Here is a 12,461-nt window from a genome sequence, read left to right on the forward strand (position 1 = left end):
TCGCCCATTTGATCCGACCATTTAGTGAGTCCTAGCACACCTTCCATGACTCTTTTACGCTCTACTGGAAATACGGTGCCCTCCATATTTTTGGCCAAGACAAAGTCCGCCTTGTATTATTTTATTATTATTGTTCTCGTTGTTGTTTGTTCCACTTGTACTTTTCAAAAACTACATTAATGTTTTCTTCGGTAGGAAAATTACGCAAGTTCATTAAGTAGAGATAAAACGTATAATACAATAAGAAAACTTTAACAGAAAAACAAGTCGAAACTTTCAATTTGAGTGTAAAAAAGCGATCACCATACTTTTGCGATATAAATTATAATTATGAGAGCTATATTCCAATAACAAATTTGAGATTGATAGGTACTTATTTGTAGAGATGTCAAGTGTTTTAGAGCTCGTTTGGATGTGCTTTTAAAATGATTAAAATCGTTTTTGGTGAAAATGTTTAGACCCAATCTTTACTAAAAGTGCAAGTCAATCATGTAAAAGCACTTAAATGCTTCTGGGAAGAAACATATAATTAGTGTTTATTGCAGAAAGCACTTCAATTGCTTTTGAAACCCAAAAATATTTTATCTAAGAACGTTTTTAGTTATTTTAAAAGTACATCTAAACGAATTCCTATAACTATCTTTATTCTAATTTAACAAAAAAACAAGAGAGAAAGAAAAAGTTATATCATGTCATAGTGGGCGGATTATGAAATTCTGAATCAGAATAGCAACAACAAATAAAGTAAAATAAATTGATTTCTTTTCTTTTACTTTCACTTTCTAGTATTTCTTCGTTGATGGTTTTCAATTGCTGTAAATTTCGGGTAGCAAATTGGAATAAAAGCTACGAAAGCTTTCGACTTTTCAGTCACGCGCTCTTTCTTCCACAAGTCGTAAAGAAACAGCAGGACAGGAGAGAGAGAGAGAGAGAGAGAGAGCCAGCTCCACCTGGCGATCTGGGACACGGATTCGTAAACACCAGGCATTTGGAGTTTCTGAGTTGACAGACGGCCGACCCGCTCTCCACGACAAACCCACACCCCCCTCCCACCTCTAATCCCTTTCCAATCCAATCCAATCCAATCAACTGTCAATTGCCTTATTCTGTTAATTGGGTTTCCGAATTGCGAAAAGTGTTTGGATTCTGGGTTTCCGATTCGGTGGACCTCCAGCTCCAGCTCCGGCCTGCCTCTGCCTCTGGGTTTTCATTCAAATTTAAGATCTTTTGGGTCTGAAAAAAAAAAAAGAAGCTTTCAGCTTGCTTGGCTGTTGGTGTAAGCTTGGAAAAGATTCCGGTCGGCGGTCGGTGTCGTTGTCTGGAGGCGAAGGAAGGTTTCGGTTTGGGGCTTCCCTTATATCAAATTTGGGAGGCTTTGGCTTTGATTCATTACGACTTGAGTTGATACCTGCTGCTGAGAATTAGTCAACATGGTTAGTGGGCATTTGTTCCATTGTAGAAAGAATTCATGGCCGCCTGAGGAGTATATCAGCAAAAACACTTTGCACCTGGTTGGTCATTCTCTCTCTCTCTCTCTCTCTCTCTCTCTCTCTCTCTCTCTCTATTTGTTTGTGTTATTGATTTGGGTTGTGTTTGGTTGCTGAGAAAATGTAAGAGGTGGCAAGAAAACAAGCAAATATGGGTTCCTTAACTTCCTTTAACTCTAGGATTTACTTAGTAAAGTCAGACACCATAGCTATATGTTTGGTTTCAATGATGATATTCAAATTCAAGTGCCTTTCAATCCTAAACCCTGTTGTCTAATGTGTGCAATGCAATTTATTTGGTGATTTCATTTGCATATTCTTCAAAAGTTTTTGAACTTCGAAGGAATTGGAGTAAGCAGTGGGAATTTTAATTAGCTATGGAAACAATTTATTTGTTAACGTAGTTTAATCAAATAGCTCGTCTTGCAGATCGAGTGAATCAAAATCCGTGCCATGTTAAAACTTAAAGTTCTGCGGTTTATCAAGTGTTAGTTCTACACATGCTTAACCTGTAGGATTTCCTACTAAAATTCATGCTTAATTTGAATGGTTTTTATCTTTTTTTTCTTCTGGTTTTCTATATTGTGAGAACATGACATGCCTGGAGTCCTACGTCTGTGTGTAATTCGACATTTGTGTCGGTTACCGTTGGTGGATTTCGGGTTATTAGTTGCTAATATATTATATCTACTCCATGAAACCCTTACTAAAAAATAAACAATTCTCGTGTTCTCTGTGAATTTTGTTTAGCATATTTCTTCCTGTCTTAGCAAGCAAACTGATTTTGGGCTATTATCTTTTGAGGTTCTTTCAACCTTTTGAGGAGGCCATGTTGTTTAGTTTATTCAAACTGATTATTTTTCTTGTTACTTTTGTATAGTTTGATTTTGATAGTGCTGCCCCACCAGAACATGCCTGGAGGAGGAAGTTAAACAGCCATGCTAATCTTCTCAGAGAATTTAGTGTTACATTTAGGGAAGCGATAAAGATGGTAAGCGGGTTGTTACTTGTTTTCTTTAATGTCGTTGACTAATAAATACGTCCTGTGCATTCTCATGTTTGGAGCTTTTCTATTTTCATCCAATTTCCAGTATCCCCTGCACATGTTATCTTTCTCTGACTTAGTGTGGAAAATTTGAATACTAGGTTCGCTTAGGTATACGCCTGTGGTCATACATCAGGGAAGAGGCTTCTCACGGAAGGGTAAATTATCTCAATCTTCTAGATATAGAAGTCATTTTCTATTTTGTTCTTTACAACTGGTATTTGTATGATTTATACCCACCTGTCAAATGAATGGGTGAAGATATGTCGTTACAAAGGTTGTTGAAACTTGGCCGCAAATTTTTTTATCCATGCAGAAAGCACCTATTGATCCTTTTACTCGAGAAAGTTGCAAGCCATCTGCAGCTCAGGGGGTTCCACTTGGAGGGATGGGGTACGTTGTGAATGAATAGGTTGCCTGAGTTCTATGGACTATTATCTTTGTTAATCTAATAGCGAGCAATTATCTACATGTATTACAGAAGTGGCAGCATATCTAGAGGTTTTAGAGGCGAGTTCAGGCAATGGCAAATCATTCCTGGTATCTGCAAAGGTTCTCCTGTCATGGCCAATCAGTTCTCCGTAAAATCTCTACCCTTGATCTTATATAGTTGTAATTTAATGTTGTTCTTTGCTTCTTCGTAACATATTTGCTATGCATGTGTTGATATTGTAAGTTTCGTTTATATTATTTATTTACCTCAGGCTAGCCTGATTACATTACCATCATCATTTATGTCATTTATGTAGATTTTACCACTATCATTGCTTCTGGGTTTAAAATTTGCTCAGTTTCCACACTATCTATATCAAAATTGGCACCCACATCACTTTTGATATTGTCGCTTGAACCCACCTTATTACTATTGTTGCAAACTGCAACAATCACCACAGATATGGGTTCTATCACCATAGTTACCACCTCATGTTCAGTATATGCAAATCCAACCAAATACAAACTGTTCCCTGTCATTGTAATTGGCAAGACCATCCTCAACTCCACAACCACATCCACTGAAGTATCCATTTTCTTAAAATTAACATACTTAGAACTCGTTGTAATTATGAACTGAAGCTAATATTTACAATTGAGTTCAAAAGGTTTCTGGGTTTAAAATTTGAAGTGCTAGAGATTCAGTATTCAGTGCTTAATCATCACCCTAGGAATTGCATATGTGAATGAGGTAGTCTATTTGTGTTTCCTCCCTCTAGAGTGGACATTTTCATGGGTAGCCGACACTGACCAACCCACCCAATAAAATTCAGGTTGGGTCGGTTCTACACTTTTAAAACTTAATATCAGGTCGTAACCTGCCCACCAGATGGCGAAGTTTGAAACCGGTTTGCAACACTATGTACCAGTTGAAACTCAACCTTTAATAAAAGGGTTTACTGTATGCATGGCTTCATTTGATTTGCTATTACTAACTCTAGAAAAATGTTCTGGCTCTTTAACACCACTGGACCATTTGACATTTGAAACCCTTCACCTTCTAAAGCCTTCTAGTTTTGTTCTCTTTATCAGTTGCCCCCACCGCCCCACTCTGAAATTTTGTTGTTGCTCCAAGCTTCTGAGCATCCAAATTCAGCCACAACCACTCCCTCTAACTCCCTCACACTCTTCTCTTTGGTATATCTCAGTCAGTCCCTCCTCCCAGTTGTGAAACCCGATAAAGCCGCTCAACCCAACCTGCAAACGATTGGTCTGGGTGTGTCGGGCATCCAATTTTATTGGCTTGCATCGGTTTCCTAGAATCACCAACCCAGTATCCTTAGATTGGCCAATGGATTGGGGCATAACCCAAGCCAACCCGTCCGTTGTCCACCCCTACTTCCCTAGCTTTGTTTAGTTGGTTATGTGGTCTTCCTTCAATCCCAATTATTTATAGTTCTGGTGGAGGCACATTGCACATCAATCCAAAATCTAGAATAAAATCTCTTGTCAGCGAAAATCAGACTTTTGTTTTCTGCCTGTAAGTTTACTTGTTGTGTTATAGTGTCTAGAGACCATATGGAGAATTGGAGATTGTGATGTTGCTATATTGCTACAAAGAGGACATCTTTGTAATACATTCAAGAGCAGTGGGCAAGGAAACTTCAATTTATGTGCTCTTGGTTGTTACTGAAATGTAGTTCATACAAACATTTGATAAGGTGGTCTTGAATTTAGAACACAACGAAAATTTGGACGAATTGTGATGGTGTTGTGAAAATCAATGCCCAATATATATCGGGCAAATTAGTTGTTTTAAGGATGATGAAGGGAAGGGTTTTGAAAATGTACAGTTCAGTTTGGCTGCTCTTTGCAACTCCAATCTGTTACCAACACTGTATTTAGCTGAGGAATGTTTATGCATTATTTTGTATAATGTACAGGAGAAGTGAATATTAATATTTTATTAGTTGTTTCTAGAGATAGAGCTCATTTCTTTTGTCCTATTTACTTTTTGTAATGTTGTAATTGTGACTAAGAGATTTATGTGCTATTGCAGATTTTTATATCTAGAGAAGGAACGAATAAAAATTATGCATCAGTCTTGGCCCCGGGTCATCATGAAGGATTAGGGTAAGAGGGTAGTCGTTAAGTTTAGAAACCATCTTCTGTAATAATTACAATTTCTTACCACCAAAATTCACTGAATGATGAATTCATCATACCTATACAATTCTTCATGCTTTTTACGTTTGGTTACTGCAAGTCAAGACCAAGCTTGTGGGACCATATATAATAGTGTCTTCCTTTTATGGCATCAAGGGGAATCGAAGAAGTCTAACTGGCAAATGTTCCTTGCGTACCTGGTCTAGTGGTCTTCTGTGACACTTCTTCAGGAACATTATAAGTATCAAAATTTATAGAGAATAAGAAATTATTGAAGCATCAAAGAACAATAGACTTTATTATTACACAAGGCAATATTTCATTGTAACTGGACTATCGTCAGAGTGTAGCTAGTTTGTATCATCAGAGGGTGTCTCATTTGTAATAATGCATATCACTTTTCAGTTTTGTTGATGGCTACGAGGAATTTGATGAATAGTGCATGAACTTGGTTGTACTATTTTTGTAGCTCTAAATTTACGTATAGTATTTGAAATTTCCTGATTGTTGACATCTTGATTTAATTTGACTGTTTTCGCAGAAAAGCTGATGATGAGGGTATATCATCATGGGGATGGAACCTGGGTGGCCAGCATTCAACATACCATGCACTATTTCCAAGGGCGTGGACCATATATGATGGTATCATTCTTCTTTCTTTCCTTTTAGCCATTGATCACATAATTTGTCCTCTAAGCTGCTGTTTCAATTTGGGTTGTATTATGTTTCATTTTAGGTGAACCTGATCCAGAATTGAAAATTTCTTGTCGGCAAATATCGCCATTCATCCCTCATAATTATAGAGAAAGTAGTCTTCCTACAGCCGTTTTTGTTTACACGGTAGGCTCATTCAACTTGATACCAGATATGTACAGATGAAAAAGTTCATTGTTCCATAAGCTCTTTCTATATTAGACAAGTGTTAACATAAGGATCTTACACAAGAATTTCAATGTAATTTTCTATGATGTGATTTGTTTATAAGAGTCTTCTTTCTGATACAGTTGGTGAACACTGGAAAAGAAAGAGCAAAAGTCAGCCTTCTATTTACATGGGCGGTAAGGTTATATTTTTCTTTCGGAATGGTTTCCGAGCAATTCAAAGATTCTTGGATATTTAGTAATTATTGCTTTTCTGGGTGTAGAATTCAATTGGAGGAGTCTCACACTTGTCGGGCGATCATGTGAATGAACCATTTATGTGAGTAAATTTGGTGGATGTTGTATGGCTAGTTGCCTACTATACTAGTACTGTGTTTTTAACATATTCTAACTTACTTCTCTGCTTTGACAGTGGCGAAGATGGAGTCTCTGGTGTACTTCTACATCACAAGCAAGTCACCAAACCTTTTTATGTTTATTTGACGGTTGGTTTGCAGATTTCTCTGCCGATACACTGTTTTCTAGGCCAAAATGAAGACAAAGTGTTCAAACAACCCCAAACAAGTGAAAGAAGTCAACCATTAGGAAAAAAAAGATGCTTCTGCTTGACTTATGAACTCAAAATCAAAATTCCTTGTAAAACTATCAGGAAATGAAATAAAAAGCACAAATAAAGAAGTATGGACAGATGTCATAGGAGCATTTAAGCAGATATATTTAAAGATTTTAGAAAGATTGATCGTCTGGTAAGAGTAAAACATATTTACTAATTTATTGGAATTGATATGTTCAATGCCAATTCTTGCCTTTTTGAGTTCCACGTTCTCCTATTTTTACAACTAGTAAGTCTTTTCCGGTCATCAACAATAAGTGCTGTGGAAAATTCATAATTGGTAATTGGGGTCACCACATTTGTTAACATTGAAAGTGTCCTGCTTGTGATCACCTTATTCAATACCTGTTCTTGTTTTTGTTCAACTATAGGAATTTTTTTACAAATTCTGTTTTCAACTCCTCTTATTTTGTTCAAAATAATGAGCATTATATTCTTATGGTTCTTGGTAACCTGAACCAAATTATTAAGTTATCACTCTCTGATTTTGGGAGTTGTTGTCATTCACTATTTTTAAACTTTAACTTGTTACAGTTGATTTTAACTGTTTATAACAACTATGCCTATGTTGCAGGACTGCAAAAGGGAATCCTCCTGTTACATTTGCAATAGCTGCGTGTGAAACTCAAAATGTAAGCGTGAGTGTGTTGCCATGTTTTGGGTTATCTGAAGGAAGTACCACTACGGCGAAAGAAATGTGGAATAAAATGGTGCAGGTATTAAATCTGTGGTTTGCTTTCTCAATTCTGTGCACCTTCTTGTTTTTTTATCGTGTAACATAATGCTAGGTGCGTCATTTTTCTATTTAGCCGAATCAATTTGCTGTCCTATCCAGCAAATGCTGTCGTTCAGCAACCTGGTTGATCAAGTTCAAATTTTGAGAATAATTCTACTTGGATTTTGCCATGGTGTTCCTTCCATTGTTTTACAGAGTGAATTTTTTTTCCTTTCCTTAACCCCCTTCTGTGTCTTTTTAGGATGGGCAATTTGGTCGTGATAATTTCAATTCTGGACCATGCATGTCTTCATCACCTGGAGAAACACTCTGTGCTGCAGTAGCAGCTACTGCTTGGGTGGAACCTCATGGGAAGTGCACTGTTGCATTTGGCGTATCATGGTCATCTCCAAAAGTAAAATTTTTGAAGGGAAGCTCATACCATAGGTAAGCTTATTGTGATTTACACACGAAAAGCTGCTTCAAAATGATGCATATTTAGCGGTACTGTACCTATATTATTTACAAACGAATGCCTTTAAGAGTTGTATTCTAGAAAGCGACTGCAATACTAGTGATGTGCATTTTGGGTTATTTGAATTTGTAATTTTGCTGCAGGAGGTACACAAAATTCTATGGGACCTCTGAAAGGGCAGCTCAGGACTTGGTGCATGATGCGCTGACAAGTATGTATCTCTCTGTTTGTATTGTGACCTTTTCATCAAGGCACTAATCTGTTGATATTCGCTAGATTTAGTTTTTGGCATACTTTTTCTTGTTTAAAAATGGGTGCGGTACATGTGATGGGTCCTGATCACTTTTGAAATCTGGACAGATTATAAGCGATGGGAAGAAGATATTGAAAAGTGGCAAAGCCCTATCCTCAGGGATGAAACATTACCAGAATGGTAAGAATGGAAGCATTAACTGTGATTGTTCTTTGTTAAATCATAATGTTCCATCAGATAATAAATTGGTTTCCTAAGTTGGTGACTCTGCCAAAAAATACCCAGCAGGAGAATTCTGAGCTTAAGTTTAGAGTAGCGTTGTCAATTCTTAAAATTTTGAAAAATAAGTGCACCGGTTCGCATAAAGAACGGCTTACATAAAGAAAGATGTTTGCATGTGTGTGCGCAATATGTTCCCTTTGGTTTGTTATAATGGATAGCGCTGTCCACCTCAAACATTGGAGTCGGTTTTGCATCTCATGAGATTGTGATGTTAGATACCTTCCTTATTATTCTCAACGAACAGCACACAACTGTGTCCACTGAAATCTGTTTTGAGCTCACTCGAATGATTGGTCCAGTTTCAATGGTCTCTGCAAATATTGTAGTCAATGCATCATATATGCTCATTTCCATTACAAATAGAAACTCCCCAACAAATAATCCATTGAGCAAACATGGAGAAGTTACTTTGCTATGTTTACCTGTCAATGATTAGCTATGAACTTGGTTCATCGATCTTGTAGCTAATACTTCACAAAATGTTTGCAGGTACAAGTTCACATTATTCAATGAGCTCTACTTTTTGGTGGCTGGTGGGACAGTTTGGATCGGTATTTATCTATAATCCTGATTTCCTTGATGTCTCACATCTCGAAATAGCATCTAAGAATGTTTTTCATGCGGACACTAGCTCGAATCCGAATGTGCACTTTTTTGTTAAATATTTCCTTCCCTTTTGGCTAATTTTACCATAAAACTGAGAAATGAGTTATAACTGTGATTGATTCGTACAGATTCTCCCTTGCCAGCAACAAACATTCCAGACAATCAACACCAATTGACAAATGTTGAAAATACAGATGTTAAGGTTAGCGAAGCTGAAGTAAATAACAATCACAACGCAGTTGTTGAGCACACTGCTACTGGTTGCCAAAGGAGTGCACATTTGGACCCACAAATTGCCAATGAAGATGTTGGGAGGTTCCTCTATCTGGAAGGAGTGGAATATATCATGTGGAACACATATGACGTACACTTTTATGCATCATTTGCCCTTCTCGAGCTGTTTCCCAAAATTGAACTTAATATTCAAAGGGACTTTGCAAAAGCTGTCTTATCAGAAGATGGAAGAAAAGTAAAGTTTCTTGCGGAGGGTAACTGGGGAATTCGTAAGGTTAGAGGAGCTGTCCCTCATGATCTGGGAACACACGATCCTTGGAATGAAATGAATGCATATAATATTCATGATACTAGTAAGTGGAAGGATTTGAACCCAAAGTTTGTGCTTCAGGTGTATAGAGATTTTTCTGCAACAGGGGATATGTCATTTGGAGTAGATGTTTGGCCTGCTGTTCGTGCTGCAATGGAGTACATGGAACAATTTGACCGGGACAATGATGGTCTCATTGAAAATGATGGTTTCCCTGATCAGACCTACGATGCTTGGACAGTTCATGGAGTAAGTGCTTACTGTGGGTGCTTGTGGCTTGCTGCACTTCAAGCTGCAGCCGCAATGGCCCTTCAACTAGGCGACAAGGCCTTTGCTGAATGGTGCAAAACCAAATTTTTAAAGGCAAAACCATCTTTTGAGGAAAAATTGTGGAATGGTTCTTATTTTAATTACGACAGTGGATCAAGTAGTAACAGTAAGTCTATACAAGCAGATCAACTGGCTGGGCAGTGGTATACGGCATCTTCTGGTTTACCTTCACTTTTTGATGATTTTAAAATCGAAAGCTCTCTGCAGAAAATCTATGATTTCAATGTCATGAAAGTTAAGGGAGGAAAAATGGGTGCCGTAAACGGAATGCATCCCAATGGGAAGGTGGATGAGTCTTGCATGCAGTCACGTGAAATATGGACTGGTGTCACATATGGGGTGGCTGCTCTGATGATTCTTGCTGGAAAGGAGAAAGAGGCATTCGCTACTGCTGAAGGTATTTTTATTGCCGGCTGGTCTGAAGATGGCTTTGGGTAAGTAGAACTTATACCTACATTATTTAGAGTAACCTATAGATACGCTTTCCAGATGTTTTGGTATTAACAAAGTTATTATTTTGGTTCTACTACCTACAGATACGCCTTCCAGACGCCTGAAGGATGGACGATGGACGGCCACTTCAGATCTCTAATATACATGAGGCCACTATCTATTTGGGGGATGCAATTCGCGTTGAACATGCCCAAGGCAATTCTCGAGGCTCCCCAGATCAACATAATGGACAGAATACATTTATCGTCTGTCAGTTCACGATCCTCTCACAACGAAACAGGTGTGAGAAAGATTGCAACCAAGGCAAAGTGCTTTGAAAATTCTGTTTTTAACTGTGCATGCTGATATTGTAACATGTAACTTGATTGTATCGTTAAAGAAGCGTCTAGTGAAATCTTCGCTTCCTCGAACCCTCTCGGTGTGAAGTAATATATAAGCCGGGAGAGGTTTGGGGGAAGTCTTGAAGAAATAGCCAAATAGGTTATAAAAAAAAAAAAAAAAAAGAGTTGTTTTCGCACCATGTTCAGGTATCTAATTCTGAGTTAATACAGAAAAATCTTGAGGAGGATGCCTAAGCTTTGGTTCCAGATTTGCCAAAGCTCCACAGAGTCTTCCCAATGTATGGCTCAACTGCATTTGATGGTAATTTACACTAAAGTTCTATTGTACCCCACGGTGCCTTATGCTCCGGTGTTTTTAGTCGTTAGATTTTGATAATTGTATTTTTTCTATGGATCTGATAACTAAAAATTCCGGAGCACAATGGAAAACTCCGTAATTTTTTTACATGAATAAAATCGGTGGTCAAAATTGCCACCTTCCAGTTCCTAATCTCTCCTCTACATATACCATGAGCTCAATTAACTGCATGCGTTCTGTCTTGAGCATTTGCATGTGTATTTTCATTGCTCGACGACTTCTTCACCGGAAAATGTACCACGTTCCCCCTAATACCTGTAAATCATAATTTGAAACATGCACAAATACTTCTTTAAAATTACGTTGCGAATTTTAACCTGTTCAACCTCCGCTCACCCTTTGTTATGTTTAGGGATTTTCAATTCTGCAGTCGGTGCAATGAAGCAAATCGTACTCAAATCAAAAGTGGTCCTCCTCAGGCCTCAATGTCATCCCATTTTGGAAGTTAACTGTCCTTGACTCTTTATGCAAGCTGACAATAAGAAGAACGATCTATTGAGGAGAGCAACTTGTATGAAACGTGTTTACCGTCACGTGATATTACAATCCAATAATATCATGTCATGTAAAGAAAAACTTACATATAACAAAATGTTACTATAAGGAAACAACATAGTGATAGTGAACCTGTTTCATTGAGAATTTTAAGCGGTTTAAAATAGAAATGGGACACCTTCACCAGTCACCACTCATCATTGTCCTTATCATATGCCAAAAAGTGTTCCCTTCCATGCCATTCCAAAGAAGAAATTAGAAAAAAGAAGATGGTGTCACTCTTTGTGGCGGTCCTGATTATCTTAGTTTTACTTTCGCGTCCGCACCTTTTTAGCAAAATGTGCAGCTTGACCCATGAGTTTATAGCCATCACAAACTATGCTGATAATGTTGCTTGAAACCTAGTGTATAGATTCGTGTTCTGAGTAGACGAAAAATTTATAAATATTAATCGTTTGGTTTACATAATTTAATTTTTTGGTTAAATGAAATTTAAGTAGGAGTAAATAATGTTGATTGTTATTGATGCGACGTAGAAGGAAAGGGATCCCCGGATCCCTTCTTCTTAATCCACCAAATTAGTGGATTTGTGTCATTGAAAAATGATCCAACAACTACAAATAGGGGTCCACTTTAAAAGTTATAATAACTTCAGCCGTTTGATCAAATTTCAATAGTTTGGATTCACTGATTTTGTGGATTAGGAGAAAAAAATCCGAAATGATCCCTTTCTGTAGAAGAAAGCATCGTTTTGTAGATTAGGGGTTGCGATGAATGTGGACAGGTAACGGACTCTAATACATTCCATACTTTGACCATTCATGGGCATCCAAATATTTTAAGCCAAAATTTAAACCTTTTTTTTTTTTAATAAATCCAAGTATTTAAGAATATTTCGATTAATTTAATGTTCAGATTAATTTGAGATCTAAAAACCAATAGTATTCAATCTTTAAAATATACACGAAATTGTATTTTTGTCAAA

General features: G+C 37.4%; 1 protein-coding gene across 2 annotated transcripts; it reads left to right on the forward strand.

Annotated features, from left to right (window-relative positions):
* Positions 1-965: 965 nt before the first annotated feature.
* On the forward strand, positions 966-11,113 carry LOC103965069 (non-lysosomal glucosylceramidase). 2 transcript variants are annotated; one of them, XM_009378090.3, is made up of 19 exons: positions 966-1,511; positions 2,368-2,478; positions 2,634-2,690; positions 2,849-2,925; positions 3,014-3,113; positions 5,024-5,097; positions 5,672-5,772; positions 5,867-5,970; positions 6,135-6,188; positions 6,275-6,330; positions 6,424-6,462; positions 7,199-7,340; positions 7,602-7,786; positions 7,958-8,025; positions 8,175-8,247; positions 8,839-8,900; positions 9,084-10,263; positions 10,366-10,562; positions 10,834-11,113. In XM_009378090.3, exons 1-19 carry the CDS (start codon positions 1,431-1,433, stop codon positions 10,842-10,844), a joined length of 2,772 nt encoding a protein of 923 aa, XP_009376365.1. In that variant the 5' UTR covers positions 966-1,430; the 3' UTR covers positions 10,845-11,113. The 2 variants fall into 2 exon arrangements, with proteins under 2 accessions (XP_009376365.1, XP_009376364.1); XM_009378089.3 differs by having other exon boundaries at positions 10,366-11,113.
* The last annotated feature ends 1,348 nt before the right edge of the window (positions 11,114-12,461 follow it).

Source organism: the organism of the source record quoted next, unplaced genomic scaffold, assembly GCF_019419815.1.
Source record: "Pyrus x bretschneideri cultivar Hongxiangsu unplaced genomic scaffold, Pyrus_bretschneideri_v1 Contig14, whole genome shotgun sequence".
NCBI lineage: Eukaryota > Viridiplantae > Streptophyta > Magnoliopsida > Rosales > Rosaceae > Pyrus > Pyrus x bretschneideri.

Bases quoted from the DNA above. Each gene is read 5' to 3' on its own strand.
- LOC103965069 (XM_009378089.3), top strand. From the start codon at position 1,431: ATGGTTAGTGGGCATTTGTTCCATTGTAGAAAGAATTCATGGCCGCCT. The intron at 5,773-5,866 runs GTATCATTCTTC...GTTTCATTTTAG, and splicing joins GGCGTGGACCATATATGATG to GTGAACCTGATCCAGAATTG. The intron at 8,026-8,174 runs GTATGTATCTCT...AAATCTGGACAG, and splicing joins GGTGCATGATGCGCTGACAA to ATTATAAGCGATGGGAAGAA.